General features: G+C 34.4%; 1 protein-coding gene across 4 annotated transcripts in view; it reads right to left on the bottom strand.

Moving 5' to 3' along the window:
• tbc1d22b (TBC1 domain family, member 22B) overlaps positions 1-22,117 on the bottom strand; it is a 112,001-nt gene that overhangs the window by 71,832 nt on the left and 18,052 nt on the right. For 2 of the 4 annotated variants that reach the window (XR_012384105.1, XR_012384106.1), the window contains 3 exons: positions 21,202-21,272; positions 10,123-10,989; positions 5,684-7,080 (listed from right to left, as the gene is read on the bottom strand). Coding sequence is in view for 2 of the 4 variants with exons in the window: in XM_009303776.5 (XP_009302051.1) it covers positions 10,861-10,989; positions 21,202-21,272 (200 nt within the window). In the remaining 2 variants the exon portion in view is untranslated. Of the gene's footprint in view, positions 1-5,683; positions 7,081-10,122; positions 10,990-21,201; positions 21,273-22,117 lie in introns of those variants that run through there. The other 2 variants (XM_009303776.5, XM_068223100.2) reach the window with 1 other exon arrangement.

The raw sequence follows: 22,117 nt of genomic DNA, 5'->3' as shown, positions 1-22,117 counted from the left end.
AACAAAGGACCATAAAATTTCTCAATGGTCAACTCAGCTCTTAAGAGTGTTACAACACCATGCTCATAAAAACTGGCGATCAAGACTAGCCACCAGGAGAGAGCCCACAGAGAGAGAGTTGTTCCAATCCAGCTCAGGACAGCTTCTTCAGGTCCAGTGAGCAGACGTGGACCCTAACAATTACGGGTGAACAGCACGACCCAAATGTTTCAATCTCCATTACTTTTCTTTCTTTCTTTTCCTTTCTTTTCCTTTGAGAGTCTATTTAAGTTTAGTGCACCACGAAACCAGAAGTCAACACGACTACAGTCTTTTCGCCACTCCAAACTTAAAACGAAAGACTTCACCCCACTCCAAGCCTTAAAGGACAAAGAACTGGCTACCAGCTAAACCAAATGAGAATCCAGCTCATATGCCAGAAAAACTCTTAAAACTTTTTTTTGTGACACAGTAAAGGAGTTTTTAAAACCGTGTGGGTTTTCTCCTCCACCCTTAGTGTTTGCTGGTTTAGCTGCAATGCATTCTGGGATACCTGAGCTTAGCAAGTTCGCTCAAGTCACCTCTTGATGCATCCTTGGCCAAAGGGACAGAGCAAGTACACATCTGGGAAATTTATCTGTACTTGGCAAGAAGTGAACTTTGAATTGGAACAGTACTTTGGTGACGGTTGATGACGTTTCACGAGGACACAAGAACGCAAGTACAGACAAGGACTCATATTGAGAAACAGCCAAAAAATTTGTCTCTGGACTTCCTGTTTGTTTTCAATTAAATTGTCATACTCCAGCTGTCTGAGGTATTGGGCATGGCTAACATACTTAACCATGTCCCTCAAACTGTCATTTTTTACAACGCTATGACAACAAACAAAAAAAGGTGAGGAGGTGTCTGTTAGGCTGAAATTAAGTCCCTTTAAGGCAAGTCATTTCACTTGGCGGCCTCTTTAAAACACCTCTCGGGCAGTATGCTAGGGCATTCTGTTTGAATGAGGAAACAACAAATTCTCCAAAATTGCTTGTCAAGCTTACGATTGAATTCCATATTAGGTATCACCAATAAATTCAAACAACAACTGTCTCTTTAGTTTCATTTCTAAACATCCAAATCACACAAAATCAGCAGAAACTCACGTCCGGTCCGAGCCCCTCCACTGGAGTATCATCAGTCTATATCGATTGCTGATTGGCTCCTGTACTAGAAGGTGGGCTTTATTCATCATATATCAATCAATGATTGGCTCCGTACTAGTAGGTGGTGCTTTATTTACCATAATGACCGTTAAATTTTTCCCCATTCAAAACTATACGAGTGACATGTCTTGTGTATTATCCCGATCTTTCTGAATGAAATGCCTACTTTACTACATTCAATCAGCAAAAAGTAGGAAAAAACAAGCCACAACCACTGTTTTCTCATTCAATACTCTGTTTCTTTGGGAACTGAGTCACAATACGAAAACAAAACCAAAAAATAAATAAAAATAAACGATTGCAGTATCAGGTTTATGTGGATTTTTAATGCACAAATCACTTACTGACTCTGCTAATCAGAAACACAGGTGGCCTGGGAGAAAAATAATAATAATAGATTAAATCAATATGCCCCAAGAGCACTAAATTGAGTTACATGTTCCTTTTCCCTTTCCAGTAAATAGACAAAACCATCAGGGGTCCAAACTGCACATGCTATCGATCTGGTTTTGTAACAAGCTCCACATAAAACCCACATAGACTAACTTAGAAAGCGGACAGCGCACCGTCCACACAGGTGGCGACCCTTCCCTTTCATTAGGTCTCCATATTTTCTTCCCTCTCTCCATTTCTGCCTCCATCATACATCTGACGAAATGGCTTTGTAATAATGCAGGTCACTGGAAGGCCACCGAAGTGCGTTTCACTCATATTCACCGCCGTTCCCTCGCCCTCACAGACTGTGACCACACTAAAAGGTCATTTAGTGTTTCTGCCCAGACAGCCAGGGGCCAGTCCAACGCTTCTGTACGACCATATAAATCCTTTTAAAGGTCTGTGTCCGATTTGTATTGCAGTAGATGAAATGAGGGGCTGAGAGCCAGCAAGCCCTGAGGAACCGGACGAGAAGGGGAAAGAAGGCAGCGCATAGCAATCGACTACTATTCCTGCACCATTAACCTGAGTTTTACAGCCCATAAGAATATTGATCCCGAACCCCTCTCCTCCTCCATTAATAACAAGCAGGACAAAAAAATCTGGGTGTTTCTCTACTTTAGCTTTCTAGAAGCAGGTGTAACCTTGTAATGACACTGCAAATGAGATGCCGATTCTCAAGAAAGCTAAATCTGGCATAGCTTAGTGGTAAAAGGGAAATTTCTGCTAAATTGAAAACAGTGAGTATGTTTACATGGACACCAATAATCCGATTTTAATATGATTAAGACAATACTTTGATTAAGTGCAGTGTTTCCTCTAGGATTTTTTCCAGCTGCGGCGGCAGGTCTTACACAAACCTACCAACTACCAATGATGTTATTTCAATGACAAATAGAGAAATGTCGTGAGTGAAGAATTACAAGTCGAGATCGCATTAATGTAAATCGAGCATGCAAATCTTTTTGCTTGCGCGCCAATTTCCTCTGTTCGTGCATAAAACTTCTCGCACACCCTCTTTAAAATACAATGCTCAAGCGCAGATCTTCTTATGGGCTTTCAAATAAACGCTGCTGAAGTGCAATTTATTTGCTAGGAATATTTATGAATTTCTCCAGTAGACTGAATGTTTTGAATGAGAAGCTGTAATGTAGCTATGTTGGGATGAATTTTGGTGTGGCGCTCTGCCATGGCAGAATAAATGTAGCGGAAACAATGAAGTGTCTACCCTGTAAATAGTGATTTTTGATGACCTTAGTAGGACTAAGGTCATCAATGTCAGTAAAGGACCACAGACACCTGCATCACGAAATGCAGATGTTTTTTCTCCATACAGCATGCAGTATCAAATTCCATTAAAACTACACTCTTTCATCAGTGCATACTCGCATTCAATATCTCGTTTGTCATGAGGGGCATGCATGAAATGTTCCTGAATAAAAGTGAAAGTGCCAAACTACAGTTAAAGTCTACAGTTAATAAATTAATAATGAAAGACCCAAAATTACATGAAACCTGGATAAAGTGGTGTCGCTATGACGTTAATCGAATTATGTGCTGTAACATGTAAAACTGGATCATGAAAAGAACATTCAGAAAGAAACTCATGTAAACACCTTAATCATATTGTCTTATTCAGATTAAGGCAACTAATTGGATTACTGATGTCCATGTAAACAGTCATTTAAGCTTTCACCAAAAGAAGCAATTTCTAGATCATTCTCAATCCTAAATTAATAATAATAATAATAATAATAATAATAATAATAATAATTCCTTACATTTTTATAGCGCTTTTCTAGACACTCAAAGCACTTTACACATTTTAGGGGTAATCTCCTCATCCACCACCAGTGTGCAGCATCTACCTGGATGAAGCGATGGCAGCCATATTGCGCCAGACAGCACACCACACACCAGCTGATTGGTGAAGAGGAGAAAGAATGATAAAGCCAATTATGATGTGGGGATAGTTAGGAGGCCATGATAGACAGAGGCCAGTGGGCAAGGATGCCGGGGTTAAACCCCTACTCTTTTGCGAAGGACATCCTGGGATATTTAACGACCACAGAGTCAGGACCTCAGTTCGACGTCTCATCCAAAAGACGGCGCTCACTGACAGTATAGTGTCCCCTTCACTATACTGGGGCATTAGGACCTACACAAACCACAGGTTAGTCTCACTAACACCACTTCCATCATAAACCTAGCTCTCCCATGTGGTTTCCCATTCAGGTACCAGGCACAGCCTGCTAAGTTTCAGTGGGCGACTATGCAAGAGTTGCAGAGAGCTAGCTGCCAGCAAAAATTAAACCAATTTCAGACACTTCCCAGGCTTGAAGTCTGTGTGCAATTTAAATATAACAATGACTACACTGTAAAACCCAATAAGTTAAGGCAACTCAAACCATTTGAGGAAACTAATTGGAAACCATTTAAGTAATTAAAAAAAACTACATGAGTGCTGTGAACTGACTCCATTTAAGTTGAAGTAATGAGGAATTTAATTAACTTATTAGCTTCAACACTGAGCTCAAAACTCTTTTCAAATGAGCAGAATTGACTTTTAAGTGAATTTTAAGTTAACTACAATCAATGCATTTGATTAAGTTAACAAATGTGTTTTACAGTGTACGTTTACATAGACATCAGTTATCAAATTATTTGCCTTAATCTGAATAAGACAATAATATGAATAATGTGTTGACGCAAGTTGCTTTTTTAAATGTTCTTTTCACAATCCCGTTTTACATGTTATAGCACATAATTCGATTAATGTCATTGTGTCACCCCACTATTCACATTTCATGTAATTTCAGGTGTTTAATTTTTTGACTTAAACTGCAGTTCAACACTTTCGCTTTCATTTAGGAGCATTTCATGCATGCCCCCTATGACAAATTAAGGTATTGTATGCGCGTATGAAGTAAGAACTGGTGGAAGAGTGTTGTTTTAATACATTTAATACCTCGCACCAAATGGAAAATAAAAACTCAGCATTTCACGATGCGGGTGTCTGTGGTCTTTACTGACTCGGTAGGTACAGAGAATAGTGTCAAACAGCCGAATGTATAGAACAGGGGTTGTCAAACCTGTCAGCCGGCGACCCCCAAAATAACAATGCCAGTGACTCGCAACCCCAAATATCCTCTGAGGTGGTTAAAATTACAGAAACCTTGCATGCAATAGCGCACACACCAATAGACCCAAGTCTATTCTTTGTTTAATTTTTTTATGCATGTCAGTGCTGTAAATGTGCCAGAAAGTTTAACCTGGTATTATAAAATCAATCTCCAACTTGTGCTATTGCTGTGTCTTTAAATTAATGTAATTACCTCAGGGGACGCAATACTAGAATAGAACTATTAACTTTAAGCTACTATATAGTATATATTAACTATAAACAACTATTTTTTCAGTAGGTTATGGATAAAATATGGTCATTCTTATGGTTTAATAAAAATAAAAATTTTTTTGGAAATAACCAGGCGACCCCCATCCTTCATTGTCCCGCGACCCCTTTAGTCGGATTAAGGGTATCAAAAATTGCTGTTTACATGGTAGTCTTGTAATCAGAGTATTGTCACAATCGTATTAAAATGGGAATATTGTTGTTCATGTAAATTATGTTGCAAGCACAAAATAAATTATTGTTTACATAGACACCAATACTCTGACAATCCCTGCAATTCACCAGCAACATGTGGACAGGTAATGAAAACTCCACTGTTATCGTAGTTTGATTAGAAGTATATCTGATACTAGATCCCATAGATCTGGCTATGTGAGAGTATAGCTTGAATGAATGCCTTTTCTTTGCTTGACACATTGACATTGCAGCACAGAGTGGTTCTTTCAGCAATATTCTGAAAAATGTATAATCATTCGTTTCATGTCTCAAAGAACAGAAGCGAGGCTCTCGGGAATGTGTGTAAACATCACTTTCTTTTTGATTTTCCTGGCAAAAACGTCCCAAGCTCTTCGCAGAAAAAATCAATCTGGCTTTCATAGAAACCCAGGAAGTCAAAGAAGGTCTCCTTTTTTTTTTCATTTTTCTTATGTGCGATTTACACATTGACAAAAATTTTTTAATTTTACATATAGCCCATTTAAACGTTCTTTTTAGAATTAACAAAATTTTAAATATTACTTGTATCAAAGATGAATATTCACAAAGCAATCCGCTGTTTTGTAGAGCGGGGTCAAAATGACACCTGAGATTGGAGTCAAATTACAGGAGGAGGACAATCACCTTTGAAAGATGGCAGCATCATTATTTTATTGTTACACCAAGGTCAGCAAGCCTGTTAGCGAAATCAATTGACGTTAGCAATCTTTCTTGCTTTATGCAGTGCTTTTTCAATCACACAGACCTTTTCACTTTTTTAAATTGTCACCAGTGGCATCTAATGCAAAAAAGATTACTCAAGTCAACAGACTGTTAAGCAGATCTTACAAGTTGTGGTTTGTTTGTGGCAGAGACTGAAATTTACAACTTGGTTTAAATTATAATATAACGCTAAATAAATTAATCATACAGTTGGTTAAACTAGATGATGAACAATTCATTAAGGCATCTCATCTACAACAGTCAACTTTATCAAATGAAATTAGTGTAGTTAACTTAAAATTGACAAAGTTAATTCTACTCATTTGAAAAGAGTTTTGAACTCAGCGTTGAAGGTAATGAGTTAATTAAATACCTCATTACTTCAACTTAAATGAAGTTCACAGTACTCATATAGATTAGTTTTTTAACTGCCTTAACTTGTTTGGTTTTACAGTACTCCGTTGGTTGGAGTTCTCTTCAATTATTGGGTTTTACTACTCAAATTGCTACATTTACTTAAACAGATTACGTTCACAGTACTTATTAGGATTAGTTTTTGAACTTAAATGGTTTGTTGCAATCGATTTTCTTGAGTTTTGAGTTACCTTAACTTTATGGGGTTTTCGGTGTAGGTAAAAATCTTATTCAAGTATCACATACAAAGCCCTTGTGCTTACAGGCTTATGTGTTGTTTGTTCATATGGGTGATTTTGACCACTGTCTCTCAGAGGATTGATCCAAAAAAGAAAGTATTCAAACCCGTTTAAAGTTTTCACTTTTTGTTATATTGCAGCCATTTGCTGTTATTATTTAAGTTCTCAATGTATACACGGCACCCCATTTTGACAGAAAAATACAGAATTGTTGACATGTTTGCTGATTCCTTAAAAAAGAAAAACTGAAATTTCACTCTTTGCTCAGTAATTAGTATCATTTTATACTAATACAGCGATGAGTCTTTTGGGGAAATATGCAACAAGTTTTTGACACCTGGATTTCGGGATCATCTGCCATTCCTCTTTGCAGATCTTCTCCAGTTATGTTATGTTGGATGGTAAACATTGGTGATCAGCCATTTTTAGGTCTCTCCAAAGATGTTCAATTGGGTTTAAGTCAAGGCTCTGGCTGGGCCATTCAAGAACAGTCACAGAATTGTTGTGAAGCCACTGCTTCACTATTTTGAAAAGTTTAAAGAGGTCTGAATACTTTTCATATCCACTGTATATAAGCATTATTTTTATTTTATTGTAAATAAGTTTATCGTTTTATTAAGTCTGAATGAATTCAACAGTTCAAAAGTGACAGTAAAGCCATTTATGTAAACACTGTTCTTCGAAACTCAAGCATCAATAAAAGCCTAGTCACTGCCTGGAAATTTTCTGAAAAAGACTTAAACTTGTGCCTAAAAACACCCTAGGAACCACAGAGAACATCATAGAAAATGCTTGGAACACCTCTAAAAATGCATAGCAAAACCTTCACAGCCACATATACTATGCAACTGCATGGCCATTTGCTTAAACAACTCAGAATAGAACTGTGAAGCTCCTGAAGAAAACCGATATTTCATATTCCTTTTCCTGTTAAAAAAAAAATTTAATAAATATTTATTTAATCCTCTCAACATTTGTGATGCAAAAAGTAAATAAATACTACATACATAGGGCAACACATTAATTACAAAATATTTTGTATGAACAAAGATGGAAAAAAGGTCTCGCCAATCAATACTGCAGACAAAATGGTTTTCATTGTCATCATTGTAAATCGACCGCCATCATGTTTAAACCACAAATAATGCTGAAAAAACAAATGTATTAGTTTCGGCAAAAATACTAAGCAACATTAATAATAAGAAATATCCCTAGAGCATCCCATTAGTTAGGGGTGTAACGATACACTCACCTCACGATACGATGTGTATCACGATATAATGTTCACGATTCGATATCACGATATTTGGAATAAAAATTGAAAATTAAACTGAAATGCAAATTTTACCAAGTAAACTATTTTTTATGTATTTCTTTTGTTTCAACTTGTTAAACTGAACCTTCTTTAAGAAAAATAAATTAAACAGGCCTGTCTCTGGAAAATAAAACAATTTAAAAACTTCTTAAAAATATTATTGAAATGACAGAGACAAAATTAAGGAACAATTTAAGTAAAGGTGCAAAAAAAAAGCTTTCTATTCAATTGAACTTAACAGTAGGAGCTTAAGGCTTTGCTTGGTCACTTGCGTTTTTTTGTGTGTGCAAAAAAAGAAAATCCACATTTCCAGGTATTTAATTCATATTTAATTCAATTCATTTAGAGATATCTCTAATTACAATTGTGACTAGTCAAAACTCATTTAGAGATATCTGCAAATATTTTTCAATAGAAGTCAATGGAGGAATATGACTAGTCATTATATATTTGCAGATATCTCCAATCTGATTTCGTACTAGTACAATTGTAATTGCAGATATCTCTAATTGTCATTCTGACTAGTCGAATTAAAATTATGACTAGTCAAAATATAATTAGAGATATCTCTAAATATATTTATAGATAGCCAGAACAATGGTTTAAATGCTAAAACGGCTTGCCATACGCGCGCGTCTATCAGTCCGCCCTCTGTAGTAACAGCTCACGGTGAGCTCACGTCATGTGTGATTTTGCGGCGGGAACATTATATGAAGACAGAATGATATTTTAGGCTGAATTGTACCTTATAAATACAGTATGTGACTCTTTCAACACCATTAGAAGGTATCCCTGTCGCTGTGCAAAGTATGTAAATCACTGTGAAGACTTTAAAACTTAGGATGTTTGACCCAGTATGCGTGTCAAAAAGCGGACGAGTCTAAAGCAATGACTGTACAACCGAAATGTTGCCAGACATCTGATTTTGAGAGGATGGGCCATCCTCTATTTCAGCTCCACTCATCTTGGTCTGCTAACATTACTGCTGCTGCAATCTGAACTCACGTGCGACAGCAGGTGGAACGTAGCTCACGTGCAAACAGCTCAACTAATAAGAGAAAACAGACGTCATATCGTAATCAAATCGTCATAACGCCACGATGCATATTGTGACATTTTTGCATCGCAATAAATCGTACAACGATAAATCGTTACACCCCTACCATTAGTACATTATTTGACACTAAAGACTGGAGTAATGGTGCTGAATATTCAGTGTTGACAACACAAAAAGTTTATCACATCACAAGTGAAATAAAAATAAATAAATAAATAAATAAATAAATAAAACCGACATCACGCTAATTTTGATCAACTTAATGCAGCCTTGGCAAGCAGAAGACATCCATTTCCAGGGTTTTCAACTATTCTGTCTTAAAAAGATAGTCCAAGCAAAAACAAAAATAATAATAATTACTCTCCCGTATGTCATTCCATACCGGTTTAACTTTTTCAGTGGAATTTAAGAAGATAAAAGAGAACCGAAACGCTGCATGCAAACATACCTTAATTTCAACATATTTATATTCTACAGACGTCTATCATGCAGGTTTGCAACGACATAAGGGTTGTGTAAATGGCAGATTGTCATTGTTGAGATGCATGGACAAAATGGAGCCCTTGATTAAATATTCATCAAATAAAAATGATCTTTTTATCTATCAAACATGTTTTGTGTGAGATAATTTCGACTGAAATTCCCTCATGCAGCATTAGTTTTCTGACATAAGGGTCACAGTCAGCACAGACTTGCATATATGCTGGTCAGAGCAGCTCAAGCTCAATTTAAACAAATATTGTGGGTTGCTGTTGAAATGTGAACAGTAAAAAACACCACACAACTCCTTCATGTTGTCTGAGCACAAATCGATTAAGTTAACTAGATCTTTTATTTTTACAAATTTAAGTGGATTGAATATAAAACAATTAAGTTGTCCCAAAAAAACAAATGAAGGCAGCATCATGCTGTGGGAATGTTTTTTCAGCAGCAGAAACTGGAAGACTAGTCAGGATAGAGGGATAGATGAATGTAGAAATATACAGAGACATCCTGAATAAAAATCTGCTCTTGACCTCAGACTGGGGTGACGGTTTATCCTTCAGCAGGACAATGACCCAAAGCACACCGCCAAAATATCAGTGGAGTGACTTCACAACAACTCAGTGAATGTCCTTGAGTGGCCCAGCCAGAGCCCAGACCGTAATCCTATTAAACATCCCTGGAGAGATCTGAAAATGACTGTACATCGTCACTTCCCATCCAACCTGACAGAATTTGAGAGGTACTGCAAAGAGGAATGGTCAAAAATTCCCAAAGACAGGTGTGACAAGCTATATTCGAAAAGACTTGAGGCTGTAATTGCTGCCAAAGGTTCATCAACAAACAATTGAGCAAAGGCTGTGAATACTTCTGTACATGTGATTGTTCAGCTTTTTTATTTTTAATAAATTTCCAACAATTTCAAAAAATCTTTTTTTCACATTGTCATTATGGGGTATTGTGTGTAGAATTTTGAGGAAATAAATTAATTCAATCCATTTTGGAATAAGGCTGTAACCTAAAAAATATGTGGAAAAAAGTGAAGCGCTATGATTACTTTGCGGATGCACTTTTTTGCAGCTTATGCCAATATTGTAATAATATATATCCTGATAAAACCATTACCGCAAGAAAAAAATCTGATACAGTCATATTCATAATACCTCTGAATACTACAAAAAGGGATAGTTAAATATTTTTATAGTTAAAAAAAAAAAAAAGATAAACTTGTAACTCTCTTTCTCTGATGTATTCCGATACTCCTCAAATCTTGTAACCCTAACTTTATTCCCAATGAACCAATAAAGTTGTTCTCTTACTCCAGGAGATTATTCTAACAGAATAAGAAAAGAGCTTGTCAATTTCAGCCCATTTTAAAGAAGAGTTGAAAGCTTCACCTGTCTGTATGTGTCTCTGTGGTTTTCATCTGTTCTGGAGTGGTAATACTGCTCAATGAAGCCGAAATACTCCTCCCGCTTCCTCTGGAGAACCAGATCCCTTCGCTCCCGATTGGCTGGAAGATAGCCCTGAGAGAAACATGCAAATTTAATAGCATTTAGAAAACCACTGTTGTGCAGCAATTTTCTTCATGTCTTCCAAGTGTATCTTGCCCTGAAACCAAAGCATAACCTATAAATAATGCAAACTGAAGATATTAAAACAGCTATTTATGAATTCAGTTCAATACTTCAGAAGCAAGCTTTTAACCTTTTTAAAAAAAATCTTCAGATTAGACTAATTCAGTGCGATGACCTTTATTTTTTTCACTTAAAACCAAATGTTTAGTCAATGCCTTTCCTAATACAATTTGATAGATTTATTGCGACTGGTTTGTTTGTGCTGCTAATATAAACACTGTGTTTACAAAAGCAGATACCTTATTACCTTCCAATGATGTTCAAGTGAGTACAGATGAGTTTTTTAACACACAGCTAGGTGGTTTCTAGGACATTCAGTGGTGCATTTCCGAAAACCACCGTTAGCCAACTAAGGTCGGAAGTTACTCCCTTACAAACATAGTTTGTTAATTTGGCGTTTCCACAGTTCCAATGAGCATTCGCAAGTTGCTTCGCAAACTTGTACAATTGAAGTCAGAATTATTAGCCCTCCTGTTAATTTTTTTCCCTGTTTTTTATTTAACAGAGAGCAGATTTTTTCAGCACATTTCTAAACATAATAGTTTTAATAACTCGTTTCTAATAACTGATTTATTTTATCTTTGCCATGATCACAGTAAATAATATTTCACTAGATATTTTTCAAAGACACTTCTATACAGCTTAAAGTGACATTTAAAGGCTTAACCAGGTTAATTAGGTTAACTAGGCAGGTTAGGGTAATTAGGGAACTTATTGTATACCAATGGTTTGTTCTGTAGACTATTGAAAAAAAAAATTAGCTTAAAGGGGCAAATAATGTTGTCCTTAAATTAGTTAAAAAAAAAACTTAAAACTGATTTTATTCTAGCCAAAATAAAAACAAATAAGATTTTTCTCCAGAAGAAAAAAATATTATCAGACATGCTGTGAAAATATCTTTGCTCTGTTAAACATTATTTGGGAAATATTAAAAAAAAAAAAGAGAGAGAGAGAAAAATTCAAAGGGGGGCTAATAATTCTGACTTCAACTGTATGCTTGCAACTACACCTCTGGAGCTGTAGTTAGAAACATACTTCCTGGCTGTGTTTTATTCCCAGTTATCCCCCCTATGCCCTATTCTTTTAGAACACTGTAACATTTAAACTTGGAATGATTACAATTTTTAAAAAGCATTAAAGTCATCTCTCTTAGTTGCAATTTGCTTTCAAAGTATATTTACAGTTCAGTTTTAGCGATCTTCATGTTTACAATTGTGCTCCCTTCGCAGTGAACTTTGAAAACATTGATGTCATTTTGAACACAGCCATGGCACTTGACAAAAGCTGTAGGTGACTTATTATTTAAAAGCAAAGTTTGTTACATCTCCAAAGTTTGTGAAAAAAAAACATACGGTGATGCTTTTTTTTATAGTAGGTTATTTATTAAGTATCTGTACTGTATATGACATGGGCCTGTTGGTTAGAACATTTCTGCAGTGGTTTGCATGGGTCAAGTTGTAAAAGTAGACTTTTCAAAAAAAATTTAATTAACAATATCCTACTTAGTAATAATAATAATAATAATAATAATAATAATAATAATAATAATAATCATCATCATCATCATCAAAGTAGGATTTTTTTTCATTTCCTTATAAATAATAAATATTAAATTTCATTTCTTATTAAATAGCCTCATTATTTATTTATTTATTTATTTATTTATTTATTTATTTATTTATTTATATATGATATTAGAATATGTGTAAGTGATTTTATGTTTTAGATTAGAATATGTAATGTTCTCAATAATATTTGTAAAGGAAACATAGGCTCTATATGTGTCATTTACAAATATTTCAATTAATATGGAAAGCGAGAGCATGTTTTTACCAAAACTAATATTGGATTATTGGAAGCAATATTTGCAAGATAACCTATTTTACCCCTTTTTCAAGATTTAAGATAAGTCTCCAGATAGATTCTGTAAAGTTTCAGCTCAAAATACCCGTCAGATTATTTATTATATCTTTTAGAAATGTGGAATTTTCAGCTCTAATCACATAGTAGCTGTTTTTGTTGCCTGTGCCTTTAATGCAAATTTGATAGTTCTCCCCACCCACCATTGCCACGTGCCTGTCAGAGCCACAAAGATCACTCCCTAAGGCTCTGATGGGTGATTCCCTCTCTTGCTGTGTCAGATAAACAGCACAGTGACAGACATTAAGGAAGCAGATCTCATGTAACGTTTGTGAGAAATACTACAGTAAGAACTTAACCAATGATTATTTGATGTATTTTATGTGAAGTTAATTCAAGCCCTTCTGGAATGATGAGTCACACACAATGTTGTTACAAAGTTCACTCACACACACACACACGCACACACACACACGCACACACACACACACACACACACACACACACACACACGTTTCCCTTTGTACTGTTTATGCAGGGCAAAAGTGACAGGATGCACAGTAATATCCACTGCTGTACATCTGTCATGGTAATGTACAAAATAAACCTGATTCAATGTCCACAAACCGGGATTAAAGCGTCTTCTTTAATATTTGTACTGACATGCAGCTGTGGTGATGAATTAGAGCAATTTTACAATCTTTAACTTTTACAATCTTTTTACATCCACTGTTTTAAAAACGTTTTAAACTTATAAATCTCATTCTTGATCACATTTAATGATGATTGATGATCACAGCGAGCCGAACAGTTCTTTTAATCCCGGTTGCTTTGTGCACGTCCTGTCTTGTTGACATGATCATACGCGTTATTATGGAGACATGTTATTACGCGGCTGTCAATCAATTCAGTAGGTAGGGAAACCGCACTCCTATATCACGTTGCGGTGGGCCTCAGAATTCCAGAGATTTGGATCATATTTTAATGTAAGGAAATTTTTAAAAAGAGACTTATTGTGTTTCCATCACTCCAGTATGATTGTGGACACACTATACCCACACACAGTTCTATGCAAACAGCTTCCAAAAATTATTTTCATCATAATTTCCCCCTTGAAGGGACAGTTCACTCAAAAATAAAAAAAATTTATATAATGACAGCACATAATATTTGACTATATATTTTTCAAAATACTATTATTCAGCTTAAAGTGACATTTAAAAGTTTAACTGGGTTAATTCGGAAAGTTAGGGTAATTAGGCAAGTCATTGTATAACGATGGCTTGTTGTGTAAATAACTGAAAACAAATATGGCTAAAGGGGCCTAATAATACTGATCTTAAAATGTTTGTTTTTTATTAATGTTTTATTTTAGCCAAAATAAAATAAATCATATTTTCTCCAGAGGAAAAAATATTGCAGGAAATACTGTAAAAAAATTTCCTTGCTCTGTTAAACATCATTTGGGAAATATTTGGGGAAAAAAGAAACAGGAGGGAAAATAATTTTGATAACTTTCTTTTGATAATTTTGTTAATAATTTTGACAACTGCAAGTATATAATACATAAGTTATTACAATGTTTTATATATATATATATAAATATATAATATAATATATATATATATATATAATTATATATATATATAAAAAACTAAATGGTCACATTTTACAACCTTTTTCTTCCACCTTTGGGACTTAATCTTGATGGAAGCCACAATAGTGCCACTACCAATTTGCCTAACTGATAAGGAGCTGCCACTTCTGTCGTATATGAGAACATTAAACATCAAAAAGTGTAACTAAACAGTAGTACTCAACTGAAAAGCAAACTGCGCAGAGCGTTTATTAGCTCAGAAAAAATAATAATAAAAATAAATTGCAGCGTGAGCTTGGGTGAATAAGTTTACTTTATGATCAAATCTGAAGCATGCAGCCATTATTATAACAGAGCTGTCAGATCAAATGAGAAGTATTCAGGCTTTAAGTTCGAAAAAGTACTCCATTTCAAAACTCCACAATTCAAAGCCAGATGAAACGTTGGAAAACAGGAGAAACTGTGCCACAAAGACAAAGTTTGATTGCTTTTCAATCCATGAATCATCAACATTTTCCAAGGATTTACTAGTAATTCCGATATATAGTGGCAGAGAAGCTTTTGTGCATTTGTATTTATACCAGTGTTATTTCAGGATGATTCAACGACAATAATTCTTTTATTTATTTATTTTTTTTACTTATTGATCTTTCGAACAAGTTTTTAGTTTTGTTTTTCATTTGAAAAAGTTTGAGTCTTTTTTTTTTTTAAATTTTTATTACTCAGGGTTTTTTTTCCCCAATACATTTGATTAATTTTAGTTCTACATTTAAAAAATAAATATATTTAATTGGAGCTGAAATATAGTTGTAACTAGCTGAAATGTGTCCACCCACATAAAAAAAACACTAGATTAATATACAAGAAATAATACAGTTTTTTTTTAATCATACTACAGTAAAAGTACTTGAAGTAATCTGTTGTGTAAATTCTGTAGTTGCTATGGTAACAACAGCTGTAGTAAACAAATTATCCAACTCAAATGACACCATAGTTTACTGCAGAAAAAAAAAAAAAAAAAACAGTCAATTTAATGTTTATTAGTTCACTATACAATACAATACCTGACAAAAGTCTAGTCGTCGATTCCAGTTGTAAAAGGAACAAATAACATCTTGACTTCTGGTTGATCATTTGAAAAAGTGGCAAAAGACCAATTGGAACCCGCATGGTTTGGGCTTACATTCAGTAGGCATGCGAGAGATCTGCAGAGTGGAAGGCAACATCAACAGGTAACAAGATATGTGTGCTGCCCTTTACATTACAAACCACAGGAGAGGGCAATTCTTTAGCAGGATAGCTCTCCTTCTCATACTTCAGCCTCCACATCAAAGTTCCTGAAAGCAAAGAAGGTCAAGGTGCTCCAGGATTGGCCAGCCCAGTCACCAGATATTTACATTATTGAGCAAGTCCAAGATGAAGGATTGGATTCCTTCAAGATGAAGGAGTAGGCATTGAAGATGAATCCAAATAATCTACATGAACTCTGGGAGTCGTGCAAAAACACTTTCTTTGTCATTCCAGATGACTTTAATAATAAGTTATTTGAGTCATTGCAGAGATGTATGGATGCAGCCCTCCAAGCTCATGGGAGTCATACACAGTATTAATGCTTTGTCCTCTGCACCATGACTTTACATTCTATACTTGACATTATTTCTGTTAAGTGACAAACTGAGACCTTACTGTCCTAAATAAATAATAAAATATAAAGGTATGATCATATTTTATTTTGGTAAAATAAGCATAATCTAGAGGCTTTTGCCTTTCATATGAGCCACTTCTGATACCAAATGATCAACTAGAAGTCAAGTTATTATTTGTTGTTGTTCCTAAAACTTGGATAGGCGACAAGTATTTTGCCAGGTGGTGTAGTTTATAAAACTACAGCATACTGTAGCACTCATTAACAAAAAGCAAATTGTAATGTTACTATAATAACAAATTGTATGATTAGTTACTATAGTATTTTTATTGTGAGAACTTCTTCTGTTAAATCTTATTTAATTTCAAGCAACAACAATAATTTAAGGTTTATGGTTTTAGATGTATTACTATTTTATAGAACCCTGATTTATACTAAATGTCTTTATGCCACTTAAAAAAAAAAAAAAAAAAACAAGTATATGCTATAATAATAAAAAATCCTGCCTTAAACAGGACAAACTAACAAACACGTGTAAAAAAATGATCTCAAACTTCGAAAGTAAAAAAAAAAGAAAACAAAAAAGAAAAAAGGAAAAAAAAAAAAAATCAACAATTCTAGGAGAAACTTCTAATCATGAAGCGCGACTAAACTAACACACGAGGCAGGATGCAATTGTGTTAGCACGTACTAGCTTCGTATCTGCGATGAGTCCCTAAAGAGCAGACAACAAGTGCAGGCTATTTGTAGAGCAGACGTGGAGGCGTGGAGCTGTCAGTTCGATCGTTGTCATGACTCTCCATCATGTTTCTGAAAATGCTGTTTTTAAAGTGCCTTCCCCTCCCATTGTTTCTCAGCTCTTGTTTTTAATGAGCACACACAGCGATGCCGAGCGCTTCAACACATAAATGATAAAGTACATTCAGCATCCGACTCCCAATTCTGCTCACGTCTGTTGCTTCAGGCGAATAATAAGTGCACAAACTCCACTCATCTAGATTCGCACCATCGTCAGCCCCTTGAAAACTTTAATAACGGCTATTAAATTGCATGCGGAAAATTCAGAACGATCTTAAAACTGCTTTCCGAGAAGGTCTTGGCTTATACATTTGCTCCTTATGCCAAAAATGTAATAATAATAAATTATATATCATGAAAAAAAAGCATTAGCACAAGAAAGAAAATTATATACAGTCATTTGCATAATTTAAACTGAATACTACAAAATCGAATAGTTTAATAGTTCCTAGTTAAAAATAAAAATTCCCTTCAAAACTTTAATGACGGCTATCAAATTCCATGCTGAAAATCAGAACGATCTTAAAACTTTCAGAGAAGGTCTTGGCAAGGTTTCCATGCTGTCAAACTTGGATCGAAGTTGGGAAAATGTTCACACAAACACCTCCGAAAAACAAAATGCAAGTGTTCGATTTTACAAAAAAATTATTAAATAAATAAATAAAATTAATAAATAAAAATTAAATAGAAACAACAATAATAAAATAAAAATAAAAATCAAATAAGAAATGATTAAATTAAATTAAATTAAATTAAATTAAATTAAATTAAATTAAATTAAATTAAATTAAATTAAATTAAATTAAATTAAATTAAATTAAATTAAATCTGTAGCGTATGTCATGTGTCTTAAGATCTTATGCCAGTTTCACTTTGGAACTAATTAAGGCAGAGCTGATTGCAGGGGGAACTACAAAAATGAGGCACCACTGTGAGTAGACAGACATTAAATAAATGAATAAAAAAAATAAAAATTTTAAAAAGGTAAATTAAATTAAAATTAAATAAAGTAAAATAAAAAATAAAAATGTAATTAATTAAAATAAACAAATAAATAAAACAAATAAAAATAAAATAAATAAATAGATAAATATATTAAATTAAATAAAGATATAAAATAAATAAATTTGATTTAATAAAATAAAAATACATTTAGTTAAAAACAAATAAAAATAAAATAAAATAAAATAAATAAATGACAAGATAAATTAAATCAAATTTAAAATAAAATAAAAATAAATAAATTAGATTAAATAAAATTGTAAAAAAAAAATTATAAAATTAAAATAAAATAAAATAAAAATGACTTAATTTGATTTTTTTTAAAAATTAGCAATTTGAATTTGAAAGGTAGAGACAAAATGCATCTGTTTGGCACATTTCTATTTATTCAGCACGTGTCTACCTCAGTAACTTTATGCATATGGAATTATTCCATCTAATCCCCAGCAAGCATTGCATGAAGCAGTAAAAAAAAAAAAAAAAAAAAAAAGCTTTGGAGGAGCTAGGCCGGGGTGGGGATTTGCTTGTACAGCTTAGCCCCGGAGGTGTGTGTTATTGACTGTGTAAGCATGCGCCAGAAACGTAAATGAGGCTTGTAAAGCATTCTCTCAACATCCGCGCACATATACAGCCACAACAAAGTGAACCCACTCTCTACCCCTTCTGTGATGACGCTCACATTTCTGCTGACATTAAGTGCTAAGCAAGGCCAATACAGCAAAACGAATCAATAACACACATTAAAGTGAACGTGACAAGGAAGGTTTATACCTGGTGAAAAGCGTAAAAACTGATTGTGTGTGCGCACCCTATACGCTGAACTAAACTGGAAAGTTTGCGAAGCTGACTAACCCAAAATAAAAAATTAACCCTTCATAATATACTGTTTATTTAATAAGAGCATTGTCTATTAATTCAGCAAATCAAACATTTATTAAATTGAATTTCTGGATTATGATTATTTTATTTATTACCTGTGACATTTCAAATTGAAAAAGCATAAAGACATTTGGATTATTTGTTTGGCAAATATAAACTTTTCTTCAAACAGGTCTGTTAAATGGATATTTTCACCCAAAAATGTTAATTACCTCATCGATTACTCTTCCTACACTATGGTTTTCTTCTGTTAAACACAAAAAAGATTTGCTGATTGCTGGGACCCTTTGACTTCATCTAAAAAAAAAAAATAGTATGGAAGTCAATAGGTGCCAGCTACCTTTTTTTAAATACCTTCTTTTCGAACGAAGGGGTGAACTATCCCTTTAAAGGCTTGACATATATTCATTCATCCATTCATTTCCCTCATTTATCAAGGGGTGCCCCAGCTGAATGAACTAAAAACTATTCCAGCATGTGCTTTACGCAGCGGATGAACTTCCAGCCCAGTTACCCAATTCACCAATAGGGCATATCTTTGGAATGTAGGGGAAATTGGAGCACCCAGAGGAAACCCATGCGAACATGGGGAGAACATGCAAACTCTACAGAAATGCCAAATGACCCAGCCAGGACTAAAACCAGCGACCTGTTTGCTAAGAGGTGACAGTGCTAACCACTGAGTTACTTTTTCTGTTTTGAATCCCGTTAACTTTAAAATGTTTTAAATAAAAAACTAACAAAACAGTTTATAATTGTTTGTAAACGCAATTTTTGTAGTTCTATTTTACCTCTATATAAAATGGAAAAAAAATTATCAAAGTGATCTGTCTGTGTATTGATTTTTTTCAAAACAACACAATTTTGACCTGGTGTGACAGGCAAAATTTATTTGTGTGAAAAAAATGATTAAAAAAAATATTTAAACATTTAAATACCCAGTCACACCAAGAAGAATAACTATAAAAGAAACTATTCTGATGACTACATTCGAACTTTGATCAGCCCAAAACACCTTGGGCTCTATTTAACGATCTAGGTGCAAAGTCTAAAGTGCAGGGTGCAAAAGCAATAAGGGTATGTCGGAATCCACTTTTGCTAATATAAGGATGAAAAAATCTGCTTTGCGCCGCATGGTCTAACAGGGTTGAGCTTATTCTCTTAATGAGTTATATGTGTGTTTAGAGAATAAACCAATCAGAGTCTTATCTCCCATTCCCTTTAAGAGTCAGTTGCATCGCGCCATAGCGAATTTGCTATTTACATGGTGGACTTTGTAAGTGGAAAAACTGAGCGCTTCACTAGCGAGAAAACAGTTAAACAGAGCATCAGCAGCACAAGATTGACAGATGAGCCTCCTCATTCTTTACTTTCACTTTCACTCTCTTCCGTAGATAAGGAAACGTGTTGTACGCACAGACATCAATTAGTCTACATATTTAATTTTGTTTGTTAAGCGCAAAGATTTGTTTCAAAACTATTTCTAAATTCAGTTTTATTTTCCAGCAAACTAATGAATGAACAATAACAACAAAATGTGCTCAAAAAAACTGAGTTGTATCCAAATACACATGCTATGCCCCATATGGTCTAAAACTTGACAGGTGAGTAAATCTAAGCTTTTTTTAATAAAACAAATATAAATATGTATACATTTAATACTACTAATAATAACAACAAAATACAAAAGCAAATTGTCATGAATAAACTGAAAAAGCCCTCCGAGATGAAAGAAGGCATGAAAGTAGTGGTGTTCATATTTACGTAGAAAATAATAATTTTGTAATATTTTAATCCTTCAATCCTTTTCCTTTTGTAAAGATATTTGCGTATTGCTGTACTTCCTGTGTAAGCAATGTTTAAGCAAGGCGCACAACTAACGCGCTCTGCGCTGGAGTTTAGACCCCTCTCAGCTGGTCTATTAAACAGTCTATTATAGCTCCTTAAAATAGCAACACGCCAGCAATGCGCTTTAACATGCCACCTTTTTTAGGCCAGAATGCCTATGGGCGCACATATGAGCGCAAATGCATTTGCTATTTAAACAGCGTGGTGCAACACATCAAAACGACGCTTGCGTCGAGCTAAAACTAGCAAACAACAATTGCATTGTGCCTTGAGCAGCATTGCACCAGGTGTATGATAGGGCCTCTTGTGTCTGAGCCCGATCTGATCTGACACAATTATGAGCCCGAGCCTGATTTAAACCTGACTATTATTTTAATACTTGGGCCGTTAAAACAGCAATTTGATATTTTCTTGTCCTCTCGCTGGTGTTTATTTGAATAAGAATGGCTAAATTAAATCAGAATGTACTTACTGACAAAAGCCTCCAGGTGACTGGTCGAACTTCACGAGGGATTCCTGACCAGCTATGCTTCCGTAGCTCCTCTGTAGAAAGAAAACAAAAAGTGTCAATTTAATCCAAAATGACAAATATTTTAATAGCACGGTTAAAGTGCCATCTTCAGACCAGTTGATTTCTAGATACGGCAGTCAACAACTCATCATACTGTGGTCTGGACCCCAAGGTATAAATCAGAGGAAGTTCAGAAGAATTGGACCAAACAATTGAATGCAGTCTCAATCAACATCCAAACGCATAAATCAAGAGTTCATTCATATGCTGAGATTGAAAATCACGCACGACATGTTTTAAATCAGCAGTCGCCAGCTTTCACAGGACCGATGACACTCTTACAGTTCAATCAGCATAATCAATACGCAATTACTTTTAATTAGCAAACACATTCACAGTTTTCACAGGCATGCCATGCTGAATTATGGAAACTCCGATAAGACAAATAAGCCATAACTGCGTATTGATTTTAAAGGTAATGGATATGTAGTTGACTACTCACAGGTTCTCATAATATTTGGAGAGCTTTAAAAAAAACTGAATAAAGCATCTGTGCCATCCTTTTACAAATATTTAGCTTTTTTCCCCTTCAACACACCTCGAAATACTTGCCTAAACAGTTTTGTGTGTTGTTGTGAAACAAACCTTTTACTTGAGAACAGGAAATATATAAAATATTAACACTTGTACTCAGAGGGCTTGTAATGATATTCATTTATTTTTCTAATCACATTGGGAATATTGATCAAGTTATAAATTCCTACTAATGTAAGAATTATGCGTAAAATGAGAAATTATATGCCATTGGGTAAGAAAAAGAAAAATGATATTCAGGGTATTTTATTAAACCGGTGTTTAATAATAAATCTTGACCTTA

This window comes from Danio rerio, chromosome 8 (genome assembly GCF_049306965.1).
Source record: "Danio rerio strain Tuebingen ecotype United States chromosome 8, GRCz12tu, whole genome shotgun sequence".
NCBI classification, from domain to species: Eukaryota; Metazoa; Chordata; class Actinopteri; order Cypriniformes; family Danionidae; genus Danio; species Danio rerio.
The sequence above is the reverse complement of the archived record's forward strand: the minus strand, read 5'-3'. Positions and strand labels throughout refer to the sequence as shown.